This window comes from Xiphias gladius, chromosome 12, assembly GCF_016859285.1.
Source record: "Xiphias gladius isolate SHS-SW01 ecotype Sanya breed wild chromosome 12, ASM1685928v1, whole genome shotgun sequence".
Taxonomy (NCBI): Eukaryota; Metazoa; Chordata; class Actinopteri; order Istiophoriformes; family Xiphiidae; genus Xiphias; species Xiphias gladius.
The window spans coordinates 4,330,718-4,347,679 of NC_053411.1; the positions used below are offsets into that span (position 1 = coordinate 4,330,718).

Genomic DNA, 16,962 nt, shown 5'->3' on the forward strand with positions numbered 1-16,962 from the left:
GTCGTGTTTTATAAGCTAGAATCCACTGAATTTGATTTGCATTTAAAGATGTGAGGAATGTTGGGGTTGCTTGGTGTTTCCCACTGTCACATCCTGGCCATGCATTAAACTTTTTTTAAAATGCGATTTTTGTAACCCCACAGCCCTGAACACAGCCCAATTTGTGTCAGTTGACTCTCTCAGATCCTTTTCTTCATACGTAACAGATTTCAGGTGGTGGAATCTTAAGAAGGTCCAATAAACATCCCCATTAATCCATTGTTTTTACTTTAAATATAAAATCATTTCAGTTTCATAACTCTCAGAACTTGCACAGTTGGCTTTGGGGCTGCTTCAATTATGTCTTGTTTGCCTTTTCAGTGATATTTTAAACCTGGGCTTTGAGTTTAGATTAGACTCATCCAGACCCAAAATAGCAGGTTTGAGTCTGTCTCTTAATTCTCTTGGGCCAAATCAAGTTTGGTTCTACTTTATTTTGATGTGTTTTTATTTTTTTTATTTTTTTCTTGAATCAGATCACATGAAATGTTGTGGTGTGACAAGTACATTAGCCCCCCTGGGGTTGGAAGCAATTTGCGTGACATTTAGAAGCTTGTCAGACTGTATTAGGTTATGCATATTCACAGACGAAAATGAACATAAATGTAGCGACGATGAAATTAGCATCAGAAAAATGTATTTGCCCTCACTGAGGAGAGGGTCTGGAATACAATTTCTGATATTACTGTCAGAAAAGATATTATTGTGATTTCTTTTGGTGTTGACAGTTTGAAAATATGACGTGAAAATACGATTAAAACCAAGAGGAGGACTCTCCAACTACACCCAGCAAAAGCTGATGTGCAATGTTGAAAGGAGAAAAAAAAAAAAATCTGCATCGATTCTGCAGTTTTTCACACAAACAACTACTCTTGGTTTTAGTCAAGACTGCTTTTATTTTTGTTTTTCGGGGCATAATCCAGAATCTACATCTTCATAGGCTTTTTGGAGCCTCGGTATGAAAGAACTGCCATAAGTTTGCAAACTGCATGTAGTTCGGATTGCGAGTACGTTTTTTTAACGTGACAAACGGGTCTTAAAACCGAAGCTTAATCAAGACCCACAGGCAGCGCTCTCTTTACTGGCTCCTAGAGGGATCTGACACACATGTTGTCACACCCCGCACCGCCACGCGGCGGTGATCTGCCTTTTCATTACAAATTCACAGAACGGGAATCCAGAGCCAGCCCACAGTGTTTACGTCCTGCTTGTGAATACTGCCTCCAGCCAGACATATTTAAGTCAAGGTGGACTCACTGGCAGGGAAGATATAGAGAGGACAATAGATAAGGTGTTATTCAAATTACTGTATTTAACCTTCAGGTGTTTTGCTGCTCCTACAAACAAAAGTAGTTCAGTGTTGTTACACTCCAACACCTGTATTCTTACGATTCATCTAACAGGGGAGCCTCTCCGTTTTCTGATCCTTTTCATTTTGCACTGCTTTGTCAAGCTGTAATGAAGTCCATTTCACTATTGTAACGGTGGTATTAATGAAAACTTACAATGCGAGCATTAGGATTTTGCATTTCTTCTGAAATGCTTCAGCTATGTTTGCATTAGCCATTTTAGTTTTTAGGCTCAAATTGAAAGTCCCAAAGGGAACACGTAGAGCAAGGCAATGTGTTGCGCGTGTGCATGTGTGTGAACAGCAGTGTGTGCCAAGTGCAGAGTGAAGTGGGAGTTTGCTGCCTGTATGATGTGTCCTGTCAGTTTCTCTAAGTGAGGCTGCCAATAATGAGGCGTGACTAGCCTGGGAAACACAATGCAGGCCTCCAATCAATCTTGGGGGGGAGGGGGTAGAGGGACTTTGACTGTCACACACCTCACACGCTGTCATTCGCTTCACCCAAGGGACCCGCTGAAGGTCACGCAGGGTAGCCTCAGTCCAGCCCTGTCAATCAGCATTAGCCTCATGATTGCGATTACGCCATTACGCCAACAGGGATGAACTCATACATACATCGTTGACCTCAACTATGGATTCTGATATTTCTGATATCGTTTGACGGATGGTGTTAATTACACTGCAAGTTGTGACTTCCTATCAGTATCATGATATAGGTTTTGTACAAACATCTTTGTTTGGCTTAAAGTGTAACAGCTACATTTTATGTCTTGTCATTTTGTCGCGGGCAAATCATCTTTCACATCAGTGTCAATATTACTGTTTTAGTTTGTTCCAGTTGTCTCAAAATGGAGACAAAATGGGTTAGATTCTTTCTACCTCTCCAGCTTCTTGTGTGGAGCAAAAGAAATAAACTGAAAATCTGATGATAATAGGACAGTATCGCTGATATGCTGTAGCCACAGCGGCCCCACAGCCACAGATCTACTCATCCCAGGCTTTTCTCTATACGGCTGCGGGGACTGTGTGAGGCAGATTCCGGCTGCAGTAGAGCTCCATCCATTTTAGACTGCTGCTGCGTCAGGAGAAATTCTCGTCTGTGTGAGGACTTCTGTCACCCTGACCTAATGTCTCTGCAGTAGCCTTGCAGAACTCAAGCCAGACAGCCCACCATGCTCAGGCTGCTGAAAAGGGTGGCAGAGGTCACTGCGGAATTCTAAATGATCATCCCTTGGGACGCACAATGAGAGAGAGATTTTTAACTGGATAAAAATCATACCGTGTGAATGAAGTCTGTAGCACCTCAAACCTTGTTTAAGATCAAACAAGGGTATACAGTATACAGTACCGACATCTGATATTCATTTTTTTTCCACTTTACCAAAATAGTAATTCAAGCTTTATTCAGCTTTATTCCTGGGTTAAAGTTTAAACTGATAGTTTGAAAAGTTTAAATGGTAAACATGGTTTTTAAGATGGGCAAGAACGTATGAAAAAGTAATGACGTATGCAACCAGTGACACTTAAGTTTACTGATCATACCATCATTGAATGAAAATAGCTCCCCTTCACTGTCATGGATTTGTTGATTGCTCCCCTTGCCTGAAGTGGGACATCACCTTTTGAGTGATGGTGGTGATGAACTGAAATGTATAAATTCAGGAAAAGCTGCTGAGACGTGTCAACGTTTGGCAAAATTTTTATCGGTTTGCAAGCATACTGTAGCAAAGTAAGGCAGTATTGTTTGTGTAAACTAAAATACACTGAAATACAGCATAATACTCCCTATTTATGCAGTTTGGAGTAATGTTATGTTAGGCTTGAAAAAGGAGAATTAAGTTTAAATCAATGTTTACTTGCTTTAAGAGTAGTGTGATCGAATTGTCACTAATCATTACTTAAGATCACGTCACGCTGCAACACAGCCTTAGTTGGTAGGTGCCGTGGCAGAGCTGCACCCTGTTGCTGCCCATTCATTCACAGAAAATCAATGTTGCCTGGCGGGAGATGCAGCGGTAACCGCGCGGCTGTCTGAAAGAACTTTAACAAGAGGGAGAAGGTGACAGGAGAAGCTCCCACCTCCTCAGATAACTAACGGAGCATCACAGAGGTGTCCCTAATCAAGACACGTTGGCTGTGAAGCCAAGTGTTGCTGAAAAAGAGCATGAGAGTTTTAATTTTTCCCCACTATTATCATTAGCTATGTGATGTCGGTGAATCTCAGTGAGAATGATTGTCGTTCTACTGCAGTTATTAGTTTGGTAAATGCATGATTTTAGAACAAAAACATTTCGAATGATTTTCTGTTTCACTTTCCACACCTTTTGCCGGAAAGTGCTCGAGTAAGAATGTATCCCATATCGTGCTGTTTAAAGAAAAACAAAACAAAAACACAAAAACCACTGAATATTTTAGGTCAGGAAAGAGTACGACACAGAACATAATTCTAATTTAATTTTCACTGTTCAGAATTTGAAGTACATTTTTTCGCCTTGAGTTGCTGGAGTTTTGTAAGTAGGATTTTTTTCTCTCTGATATCGATGCTAGAATTAATATATTGTTGCCTGCACGTCTACCCGCAGGCCCATTTTGTTAGTAGTTTTTAATATTGTACCAACTATGGTCTTTTACATTTATGTCACTATCCCCACAACTCTGTAATTTAAAAAAAACAAAACTGAAGGTATCTCTGTTTCATCTCTGCCAGCATGTCAAGCCATAGCCAATTTAATGAGCTATTTCACTGTGCGCGCATGCGTGTGTGTGTGTGTGTGTGCGCGCGCTGTATTTTCCATTTTCGTGTGTGTATTGCTGGTAGATGTACAGATGCATATCTTTGTTTCAGCTTAGTGGAGAAAACAGCGTCTCCATGGCTCAAATGAAGTCTGGAGAGATTTTAATTTTAGTAGAAATAAAAAGGGCATGGGCTAATAGACTGTTGTAAATTGCAAGAGCTTGTGTTGATGGGTTTCCTAGAGCAAAGACAATTTAAAACCATGCATATGTGAAAACAGAAATAAGACTTTGCAATTTAGCTAATCTAATAGTGGTGATTTTTAGGCGAGAATGTGCTCAGACTCATGCTGTTTGAGCAGAAGATTTGGACATGTACAAATCATATGTAAAACACGGGTTCCTCAGGGCCAACACCAATTGAGGGATTTTTTTTTTTCGTCAGTAAGATTTGAGATTAAAAATATTTATTCTTATTTAATAATTTAGTGTTTTTGCCCGGAAATATAGAAAAAGATCGTAAAAAGCATTTGAATATGAAGCCCAAATAACCCAAATAATCATTGCTAAAAACAGTACTAGTAAAATAATCCACACTTGTGTTAATTCTGGTTAAAATGTCACCTAAACCAATTGCAGTGAAGTGTTTAGACCAGACGTTGACAAGAGTGGGAGTACAACAACACTACTTTTGAATTAAAGGCAAATATCGGTCTGATATGTCAATAAAAGGAAACATAAGTGTTACATAAAAAGTATAGTGTATGAATGAAGCCAAACCCAATGGCACATGGACTCCATAAACTGGCCTCAGTGAGCTCAGACAGAGATGGCTATCTTGACCTGGACCTAGTCTATTACATTCGGGGTTAGATACAGATCAGGCTGGATATTCCCTTCATTTTCCCCTCCAGTATCTCCAAGGAGATCTACATTAAAGCTGCCAAAAGACAATCTCCCAGGGCCTGGTTAATTTGTTTCCCAGTATGCATCGTGCTGGCCCCTCCAAAAGAGGTGGTGGTGGTGGTGGCGGGGGACTTCGTTCACATAGAAACCAAATGGTCTGTGGGCAAAAGCATCTGCAATTCCAAAGCCAAGTGGCTGCAAATGTTGCCAATTTAGAGCCATTAACTTGCACATTTTTTTCCCCTAACATTGGAAAGAGCAGTTTTATTTATTTAAGGGGACCGTAATTAGTTTGTGAAAGCTGAAACAGCTTCAGGGCTGGACTGTTACTGTTAACGGTAAATTATAACTAAATTGTGCATGATGACCAAAGTAATATCACATATATTCACAGCTTTAGCTAGTGCACCTGCAGGGGTGCGCAAGGACACCACCAAAACATAACCTACAACATATAACAATGATCTTACCATTGTCCTGCTTCTACATGAAGGTCAGTGCACTTAGGAAGTTATTTAACAATGTGGCAACTAGGCTATTTCCATTCACACCTGATTTTGCTGTTTTTAATGGTGTTTTACTGACCCCTCAGGGCTGAGATCTCGGGTGTGCAGAAGTACAGTATATGCTGTACACACCTTGTCTCATCAGGTCTCAATTAATTCAGTGATAAATATCTCATATTTTACACTGTTTGGATCTTACTAGTTTGTAGTTACAGGGTTTGGAAATTACTTACCACAATTCCTGAAAAAAGAAATAATTACTTTTCTTGAAATTTTAGGGCTGGATCGAACATGACCATATTGTACATGAAGTCCCAAACATTAAAATTCTAAATCAAATTCACAATCAGTAGATTAAGATGAGCCTCAATTTCTGCCCTTTCTTCCCACCTTTGTGAGTGTTGTGCAAATGCATTTATTGCCATTGCTCCTGAAAAGTTCATCCCATCCCAATGGAAGTTTGACCATATCATTTGGTCAAGGTCAATAGTGCACTGCCTTCAGAATAACCCTGCAATAGCAATTTTACTCCCAAAACTTAGCCCAAATAGTTTACTTCTTTTCTGCTGCTGCACCGACACAATTTCTTCAGCATCTTATTTTATTCGTTTCTTTAAGATGTATGAACCTATTAAGAGTAAAACATACTCTCTCTCATTATTTTCCTTTGCCCCCACAATCCAGAAAAACATACTTTCCCACAATAATCCAGAAATTGAGATACTTTCTATTTTAAAGTGTAGAAAAATCATTGTCCTTAGAACCAGGTTGTAATTTTTTCAGGCTATAAAGGTTTAAAGTATTTGTCTTTGTTTCCCCACTTCCATGATAGCTGAAAATAATATTTGAAGATTAACATTTTAGTCTGTGTTGTAAAGCTCAGTGATGCAATTTGTGTTTAGATGTATACATTTAGGGCTATGTTTATCCAAAAATGTGGCCCATTTCAATTATTCAGTGAAAATGATTGCTGAGCGAGTTCATGTCTGTCAAAGCTCTTTGTAAATGATAATCACTAGGTAATCACTATGTTAAATGTAATGAAATGTTAAGTGCAACGTCTTGCTCTCCGAGCATGCGGCTCAGTGTGTGGGGTTGGTGCCAGTCTTACAGCCAGGAGGCTAGAGATCAGCGGTGACTGAAGCCTGGAGTTTGTCCTTCCTACAGCTTTGAAGGACAGCCTTGGGTTTGAGAGGAGATCGACATTGATTTTCTTGGCCTGGTTATGTGACGGCTGAGGCACCTGCCTCTGCTTGTTAACATTGACATTGACCCCTCTTTTCTTTTCTTTTTTTTTGGTTAAAAACATGGCTATCCTGACGTGCATAGATACATACTTGTTGCGGACAAGCACACAGATTTAAGGAAAGGTGATGCTTTGAGAACTGAGAGGTGCCTAAATCCTCCACTGAAAATCATCTAATTCTCTAACATGTCACACGTCTCTGCCTTTTCCAGATAGGTTTATTGATTTTTCTCTTTCAAGATGTTCTTTGGCTGGTCCGCTGGGAACAAACACTGTATTAATTCTGGCTACAGGGTGATCAATATAAGTGGCAGGCTAGGCATTGTTTGAAGAAACAAGCATAATATCAGCTACTTTACTTTGAACTCTGGTAATATAGCATCCACCCCCCAAGTTATTTACCTTGTGTTTTTATTTTTATTTTTTTATTATGGAGCATTTATTTAACTTGAATGGGTTAGCCCTGATGAGGGGAAAAAAAAAAAAACATTGTTACCTGTAAAGTACCAAACAGAATTATGTATTAGATATCCACTGAATGCTTGTGTCCTATTTGGAGATACTTATTACATGTCAGTTTTTGAAAGAGTACTGCTCAGCTGTGCATGTGATAGATTCTATTTATTCCCCTCAACAACCCCCCCACCCATTTTAAAAAAAAGTTGTGAAATTTTCTGTTTCAGCCACTTTCAGGTTTAGATCCTGCTGCCTGTGAGAGCTGAGTCGATAGGAAATGCACAGCTATGCCCTCGACATGGTGGATCGTACACTGAATGTCTGATCTTGAGATCAGGGCATGTCTCCGGGGAGATAGTGGAGATGGATAGTTGTCAGATTTCCCATTCTTCTGGTATGTGCTACTATCTCACTGTGTGTTCTTCTCACTACGAGTGTGTGGCTGGAGTAAACAGTCAGCCCAGCTTGGGATGAACTACAGACAGGGATCAGAGTTAAATGGCAGTAGGTTGAGGGAGATGATGCAGGGAGGCAGAGTAGAGGCTGCATAGAGATGAAGGGATTACAGTTATGATTCATCTGCTGGTGGCAGTGAATGTCTGTTGGGGATAGAGAAATATATTCTACCTTTGTGTTGAGCCGCATAGGAACAATGAACTGGTAAACATCTTGCTTTGTGATACTCAAACAGTGGGTACTGTGTAATTGGGAGGAACCATTTTACACAAGTTTTCTCCTGGAATGAGCTCTGGAGTAAAGCTGGGGTTTAAAATATGATTGGCCAAAACGTCGGCGGGAAAAAGAAAAATATTCAAGTGTATTTCTTTGTAACAGTGTGTTTAACATGATGGCAATTTAGTAAAATCAGTTTGTCAGTAAGTGACTAAACAAAGGTAATCTCAACTTCATTAATGTAGCATGTGAGTAACAAAGCAACCTCAGTGTACCAGTATGCAATTCCGGCTTACAGTGGGTATTGTTTGTTGAAGACGACTGACCTGGTGCCATATTTCTCTTGGACACAACATCAGTAAGCTGCTGTCAGTTCTGTGTTACATGGCACAAGGTCAGGGGGAAAGAGCAGCTTGAGGTTTGGCATATTGGTCATCTTATTCAAGATATCAAGCAAGGACTAGCAACAAGATACACTCTGGGCCTCCCAAAAATAGTTGCTAGAGAGCATGATGCTAACTTAACATATGCTGTATGTATTTTAGGGGGTGCAACAAGTCATTAGGGTTACACTACTTCATCTGACCATTATTTTATTGATTAGATTCACCTTTTTGCTCTACAAAACATAACACAGCAGTGACAAATGCCATCACAATTTGTCAGAGCCCAAGCTGACATCTTCAAGTTTCTTGCTCTATCTGACCAACAGTCCAAAGCCAAAGAGTTTCAGTTTCTAATAATGTAAAAGCAGCAAAGCTTGGAATTTTTGTTTGAAACATAACTTGAAATGTTATTATCACCTCTGTTGTCACTTCTAATAAACTATTGTTAATAGCTAACATACTGTAAAACTACCTGGTTTCATTCAAGTCTACAACCCATTCTTGGATACTCAATATTTTAATTGTGTCATATCAAAGGACAGCACGACATACGTGATGACTGCTAATGAGCATATGTTATGTTAGTGGTAAGCACCATTATTACCATTATGATCTATCTATTTCAAGGTCTACACTTGTCATTAAGAGAAATGAAACACACAGCACAATGGATATTTGTGCATAAAATGAGCCACTGTATCTAGCGGTAATCTTTCAGGCACCATTTCACCTGCACTGGTAGAACTGACAATCATGGGACTTTTTTTAAAAGTTATGAATCAAAAGTATATTCTCACATCATAACATTCAACACATAGTCTTGGAGTTCAGTTTTCTATGTGAGCCACAGTGTGACTTATCAAAGAGTACTGATATAATCAAATTCTCCTGCATGTTTCACTTCACTGCTTGTGAAGCTAAATTCCAACAAATGATCTTCGCACCATATGTTAGAGTGAGTCTTGGTTCTTGGAGACAAGTTCAATCCCTGAATTTGCCAGTGAAACTTGAGCTTTTCCCTAAACTGTTCGGTATCTTGAGATGATGGGAAAACAACAAGAGTAATCAGTAAAACAGAGTGAAGGGTTGAACCAAAGGAAATGGGTTGATGCTCAAGTCTGTGAATCAAAGACTAAGCTGATAGAAGAGGGGAAGCTCTCTCCACAATGATAAAAGGTCAGAACATTGACTGGCTACTGCACTTGCTCGCTTCCTTTCTCTATTGTGAACACGGCTTTAATAATTTTCTATGGACAATCCTCGCTGGGAGGCCAGAGGCAGAGGAAGGTCGGAGGATGAGGGAACAAAACTGTGAGGGACAGAAAATAGTCAGACTGGAGCTTGGTGTATACTTTAAAAATATATTTTGTCTGCAATAGCACACAAAATGACATGCAATTTTCAAAATCTCTTGCGCATGATTTAAACACCTTTGAAAAATATGTCAAATGAACAAAAGGTCAGAAGTCTGATGAATAGAGAGAAATGTGATATTTGTGGTATTTGTGTTGTAAATGTGTACAAAATAGCATCAACAATAACATCCAGTGTTCATAGCAGCATCAAAACAATTGCAGACACAACAAGGAATTCTAACACACACATAATTTAAGGTTATATCAGAGACTGTTGAACTGTATGCCTTTAAAAAAACACTCTGAATGCCAAACAATAGGAATGTCAGCAGAGCGGTGATGAGAAACTCTGCACATTCGACAACACTTTCACCTTGAAGTGTTAGTGAATGGACACATTTTGCTTTTGCAATTTGACCAGCAAACACATTTCCAATAGAATCAGCAGTTTTTCTTTGTTTTTTCCTTTTTTTTCTTTGTTTGTTTACACCCAAGCAGAAGGGATAGCAGAAAAGTGTTACCTTCAGCCCCGGGGTCAGGTCGTCGGGGTCAAAGGTGGTCAGAGGTGAAGGTCCAGGACGTGAGCCATAGGACAGGACAAGGGGTGGGACACACATTGGTGGAGGTCACAGAAAAGCACAAAGACATGGCGGCAGGGAGAGGGAGGAGAGGCAGGAGGTACAATCAAAAAAAAAAAAAAAAATGAAGAGAATGGAAGGAGAGGAAAAAGGGGGCAGCAACAGGGGAGGATGTTGCAAAGGGTTAAAAAGGTAAGGGAGAATTTAGGAAGAAATGGAGGGATATGGCACCAAGGGGAGGTAAAAAGCAGAGGAGGAAATTGTGAGGGAAAGTGGCAGTTTCGGGGGACTGGGGGCAAAGAGGCTGAGTCAATTCCTCTAAAAAAAAAACAGAACCAAAATAAAAAGGAATGAACCCATACCTTGGTCGTTTAACGTCAGGTGCGCCAGACCTTGAAAGGGAAAAAACAGAAAAAAAGAACAGAAAGAGGAAGAAAAGAAGGTCATAAAAGGCACGGGAAGAAAAAAAGCATTGTCACAACGTTGGACTGCAGTTTGTGACAGACATCCTGGGGCAGACTTGGATGTCAGAGTTCAAATCAAAGGTAAAAAACGAGAGAGAGAGAGAGAGAAAGAGAGCGAGAGAGAGAATAGTAACAGAAAACAAGCAAACACTTCTTGAGTGAGGTGTGGGGGGTTTAGAAAAAAAAGCATTTTCATTTGGCGCAACCCCCGAAGGCTATTGCTCTCACAAATGCTTTTTTTTCCTCTGGAGTACTTATGGAACACACAGAGAACTGTTTGGCAGAAAAGGCTTGAACTGGCTTCCTCGTCTCCTACTGTACTCAAATCACAACAAAGAATCTCAGGTCTCACACAGAGAGGGTCAGAGATAAACCTGCAAAAACACTACAGGATAAAGTGTTTTGTGTTGTCTGTAAAGCCAAAGATTATCCCAACACAGATGTGAGTTTACAGCATCATAAAAGCCACTTAATATAGCTCTTTAGCTTACTTTCGGCTATTGTACACACATCTAGCTAAAACTGCAGATCAATAGATTTAAAAAAAGATTTCCACAATGAGCTCCTGCTGTTGTTGGTGAACAACAGTTAAGTAACATCAAGTAACCTCTGAATCAGGCCGCAGTACTGAGCAAAACCATTTCACATACTGTGACAATCCACACATGCAGAAAACATTCACAACATTAAGACTGTGTGAAATTCGTCATAAAACACAATGCAGCTGGCACCTAACTGTCATCATCAAAATACTGGTAAATTCTGGTATCTGGTGAAACATAACTGTAACCACTGCGGGTGCAGTGCAACCGTCTCCAGAGAAATAGCAACTACACTGTCAAAGTAGCAGCAGCCAAGTCCACCTCTGTCAGAGGTCATTCCATAAACCAACTGAAGTAAAACTACTTAAAAAAGAACAAAAGGCCCATACTGTCTCAGAGCGACTTTGTTGTACCACCAGAGGTAGTTTTTGTTGCATGATTGTGTGTTAATATGCGCACTCTGGTTTAGAGTGTGAGGATGTAAAGATATATATGTTTCTTAAACAGTTCTAAGGCAGCAGTGTTTACATCCACACTCACACAGCATCACAATACATAACAATAGCTCTTACTTTTTTACATGTAGCCTCCATACAGCACCTTTTTGGGAAGGCTACCGTACAGGGAACCAGAACAGAAAAATGCCTGGCAGGAGGGATGATAACGGCAAAATATCTGTTCAAACAACTTAGCCGGCAGTGTACATGTACAATAAACATCCAGTAGCATGTCTTGTGGATGGAATTTTTGGAAGCAACCCTTAAAACAAAGCACTAACAGAAAAGGGAAACATGGTCTTCACTATTGCCTAAAGCAGGGTTATTCCCAAAACAACCAAGATGGGTAAAGCAAATTGGATTTAACCCCAGGCAGCAAAGAATATCAACAACATTATTTCTGTCGGAATAGAAGTCCCAAAAGGTCAAATCTTTTCAAGTCAACCTGTCTTTCCTCGATCAATACCATTTCGAACGTTACACTCTTGGCACTGCCAGCAAACAGCTCCATTTAAATAACCCTTTAGGTTATTTAGGCATAACCAAGAGACTAACGAAGAAAAATCAAGCTATTTTCTACTTTGAAGGCCCTTCAGACTTGAAAAGATTCACATCACTGATGCCTGCAGTGTCTGAATATTCACCACCGGAAGTAGCTATTAAACATGTTTGAAATGTTTTTCTCTTGATACTGGAGATTCATAGTTGGGCCCGATACTCATCTACAGATACTATAACCTGTTCTCTTTGGTTGATGGTGATCAAATCAATCTGTTAATGTAAAGGATATGAAGCACACTATAAATGGTAATCAGTCAGATGCAGAGCTATGATGACTCAATACAGCCATATTTATCCACTTGAATCCTGGATGTGCCATAATACTGATTTCAGTGTGTAATGTCTCAGAAAACAAACAGGACTCTAGCAGCAGCAAAAAGGACAGACGGCATTTAAAGCAGCACTAATCGAAGGCAAAACGTCAGCGTCCGTGCACAGCAAATGTACTAAGGTTTGACTCTGTTAGGCCTGTTCATAGACATTTAGACCATGGACTGGCTGACCGAGGCGCTCGACTGTTAAGGTTAAGTAAACATTCAATTGCTGCCTGAGGACAAAAAAAAAAAAAAAAAAAAGTAGTGTCTAATGTCTAGTAAACAAATGAACACACAACCAGGGGCTAGCTGTTCGTGAATGCACAACACACATCTACACCACCAGCATGCAGGTAAGTCAGGATGCAAAGAGTGCAGGAGCTCAAATGACTCTTGACTACAAGCTGTTCCCATTGTCCTCTTCCTTAATAACATCTCTGATTCAGGGGCAGAGGAAATGTACAGGCAGTGTTTTATTTATCTTGCTCTAGTCCGTTTCCTGCCGGCCCTTTGCAGGGAGTCCAATCATTCTCACTCTGCCTCCCTCTGTTTTTGTTTCCTCGCTCATAATCCATTAAGGAGATAAGAGGAAGGCTCCTGCAATGAAACAGAACGGTACTGTCGCTGCATACCAAATCATTCAAATAAACCCCCCCTCCAGGCCTCATCCAGCTCAGGCAGGCAAAAAAGACAGGGGCAGAAATTCTATGGCAGAGGAGGAAAAGAAAATGAAGAAGACAAGGTAAGAAAATCTGCACAGAGAACAAGAGAAGAGAAAAGACAGAGCAATGGAAGCAAATTGTCAAATGGCATCTTCGAAGCCAGTGTTAACCAGAGATTCACAGACAGGTGCACAGCCTGTTGGCACAGAAATACCAAAAAGGAGAAATGAATTCCAAGATATTGTATCGGAGGGTGAATCGGAAAATTAAAAAGTTGTGATTTGATCTGCACAAAAAGCCAAACTTTTCTTTTCACACAACATTTCTTCCAAAACAGAAACACGCAGAAGCCACTTACACACTAACACACACACACAGCCAGTCACACACTATGTTGTGTTGGCAGAAGTATAGGATGCCAGACTCGTAACACTCCAGATCCTGATCAGGATAGGACTGCTGTCTCTACCAAGTGGTTTGAGAGAAGAAATAGGCGGCATGAGTGAAAATTTTAATTACTGATCACTGGAAGACATCCTAATGCGGGCATAAGGGAAAGATACATCTCACTCAACCACCATGCATCAATACTGGAGCACAAATCAGATTACCACAGCAGACATACTGGGACTGTGACAAAAACCGAGCGCAAACTATAAGTCTCTCCATCTCCTTGACATCTGAGCATTTGATTACATCCTTAATTCTGCAGTGAGTACAGATGGTTGTACCTAACGGAACCGGCGCTGATTGGAGAGCGGCTCCGATTGGCTGGTTATGATTGAGTGACAGATGGAGCAGAGTCATAATTCTGTCATTAGGAGGAGACATGCTTACGTCTTGTCTGGCCAACTCCTGTTCCCTCCGTTTTCCCCCTCTTTTTGCCTCCTTTTCTTTCTCCCTGCCTCAACACCCAGCCCTCCATCAGCCAGCTGCAGCTTCCTCCTGCTCTCTTCTTCCTCATCTGCCGCTGTCTTATGCTCTTCCTTTCAGGCCTGATGAACACAAACCACTATCGTTCTGCAAACTACTTTCTTGATTCAAATGGCTGCTGGTGGCTCAAACACCAGCGTCCTGCCACATACTGCAAAGGCAAAGCCAGGCAATGTTAACCAGGGTTGTAAATACCCCAGAGTGATATTTCCAATTACCTAAATGAATGCAACAAGAATATATGAATAATTCCATGGTTCATACTGTGGTTTGAGGGATGAAGATGACGCGAATCGAAATGTGCCCACCAGAAATGGTTAAGTTGCCTTTATAATTGCCTTGTCGGCTTGTCCCAATTCAACCAAAAGATGAGCGAAGATTGATAATGAGCACCAGGTCCAGCAGTTCTTCGTGTTTTGGTTAGATGTGCGATGTGATCCTTCTCTGACCCCCTTTTCATGACATCCTATTTGGACACACAGATCATCTTAGGATAAGGTGTAATGAATAAAGGTAGATCTGGAATTGTTCAAGTAATGTCCTTGTTTTGTAAGCAGCATTCAAAAAGGCACGGCGTGTTCTTGAATGACATTGTAAGAAATGAATCCATCACGACATTCCTCAAATATTCACCGATTATGATGAGCCTCATCATCCTACACACACACAGACACACACGCACACAAACAGATGTGCTGGGTCTCAGGGCAGCAACGACAACACACAACTGGAGGGGACAGAGAAAAATGGGAGTCATCATCATTATCCCTTTCTACCCCTTCTGCACTTCCTTTCCTCTGACTTCATCTATACCTCGTTCATCAGATGGACACACAGACTAAGTCACAAGGAAGAATGTGGTTGCTTTCCAAGCCCCCCTGTGGTGCTGGGATGGCATGTTAAATAGCATCATCCTCCAAGGACTCTCACCAGCATATGGCCACCGCACTTTACGTGCCTCTGGAAGGCATATGCCATAATGACACAAAAGCCTCTTCTTTTCTTGATCCAAAAATGGCAGTGACAACATTTTTTTAAGGACACTGCCCTTGATGACTTTAGTGGGAGCAAGCATTACCGATAAGCAAGAACTATCATAGTGTATGAAAGTCATGAAATATAAAATAAGAACAATAAATGGTTTTATGTGCAGCTTATTGCTTGATGCACCCTTGGCACGAGATGTAAAACTGCACAATATCCAAAACGTCTGACACATCCACAAATCACTGATGTTTACTAGGCCTGGGCACAGATACATTTTCACAGCATAATCATTGCTGTATGTCTCCCATTGCCAGAAAGGCATGGCCCTCAAGGGCTCAGAAACAAAGCTGGGCAATTTGTAAAAACATCTGCTTAAAAAGATGTTGGAAAATGGTTCTGATTGAATGTGAATACTATTCATCTCAGTAGGCTGATCTATAATGCATAGTGTCTTTGCACAGCTTAAGTAATATAGAAACTGTGGCAAGTTTAAAAGTGCTTCAATAATTCATTGTGGATATCTATTCTATGAGAGAGAGTAAGAAAAAATCGTGGGAGGTAAGGGGCTAAGAAGACTACTACAGTCTCACAAAGGGCTATATATTTATGTCAAAGGTTTCCATGTCTTTCAGTGCTTTCAATTATTAACATAGAGCTTGCCACGTTTCAAAAGGAAGCACAAAGTTCTAAACTTTAACATGAAGTGAAAATCTTACCCAGTGGTTTACTGACAGTGTAGAGCCACAGATTTCAGCTCCCTGTGATTTTAGTGAAGGATGAAACCGTAACAGTTAACACACTCTGCCTTGGTCATAATATGTTGTACATGCTGTACATTCTTAGAAATGTCTGTCCACTGCTCTGCAGAACATCAAAAGAGACGGAGCCTCGTCAGTTATCTGAAGTCGGCACCGACTTTCAATCAAAGACCTGCGAACCGGCTGGAAAAAGTTTAAGCTTTTGTGAGAACAAAAAGGAAGTCGGTGGTCCTTCACTGACTGCCTGTCTGTACACTATGAACACCTAGTCTGCAGGTCACTGCAGTGTCTTCCGTTTTGCATATACACCACACTGTAGAAAAGCAGTGATGCATGACATCACCCATAGGTTTATGAATGAATGTTTTTAAGATTAGATTTGGGTTTACTGCTGATACTATTCAAGTACTGGGAGCAAAAAGCCTGGCTGGAGCTTGGGTATTAGCATGCAATAACCACCACACCTGATTTATATAGGCTAACTCACATGTCAATCGGGCAAACATGTACCCATACAGTCTTTTGTACGCCTTTATGACATGATTACAAAAAATTCACTTAGAAAACTTAGAAGGGGAGGAAAGTAATGACTTTGTATTTCTATACTGTGTGGTTAACGGTCAGTGCTGGTCTTTCATTAAAAATAACCAAATGTAGTCAGTGTAGCATCAGCGTAGTAAATGTAGTCAAGGTGACAAACAACAGCAGCTAACTGTAAAATCTACCACTGTGAGCAGTGCATAAAGTCATGTTTGGGCTGCAGGAACTGTTAGTGTTGGGACATAATGACGATTCGGATGGAAGCATGGCCAGTTGCAGGAGTGGTTTCAGAAATTTCCAGACTTCTAGTTTTCACAGCTCTTCACCACTAAAGTGCATTGGAGACTGAATTCTGTCCATGAAGGATGAAACTACCATTTTTTTTACAATACACATCCAAACATACAGTACACCTGAGTATTTGAGATTTGTTGAGGAGATTCCATTTAGACCGAGCTGCCTGCTATTTGGCTTTTGTG

The 16,962-nt window shown here is 40.5% G+C and overlaps 1 protein-coding gene across 1 annotated transcript in view; it reads right to left on the minus strand.

The window, feature by feature from the left end:
• The window catches only part of nrxn2b (neurexin 2b), a 556,614-nt gene that overhangs the window by 454,145 nt on the left and 85,507 nt on the right, over nt 1-16,962 (minus strand). The window contains exon 3 of the mRNA XM_040140983.1: nt 10,588-10,617. Coding sequence (XP_039996917.1) covers nt 10,588-10,617 — 30 coding nt within the window. The remainder of the gene's footprint in view (nt 1-10,587; nt 10,618-16,962) is intronic.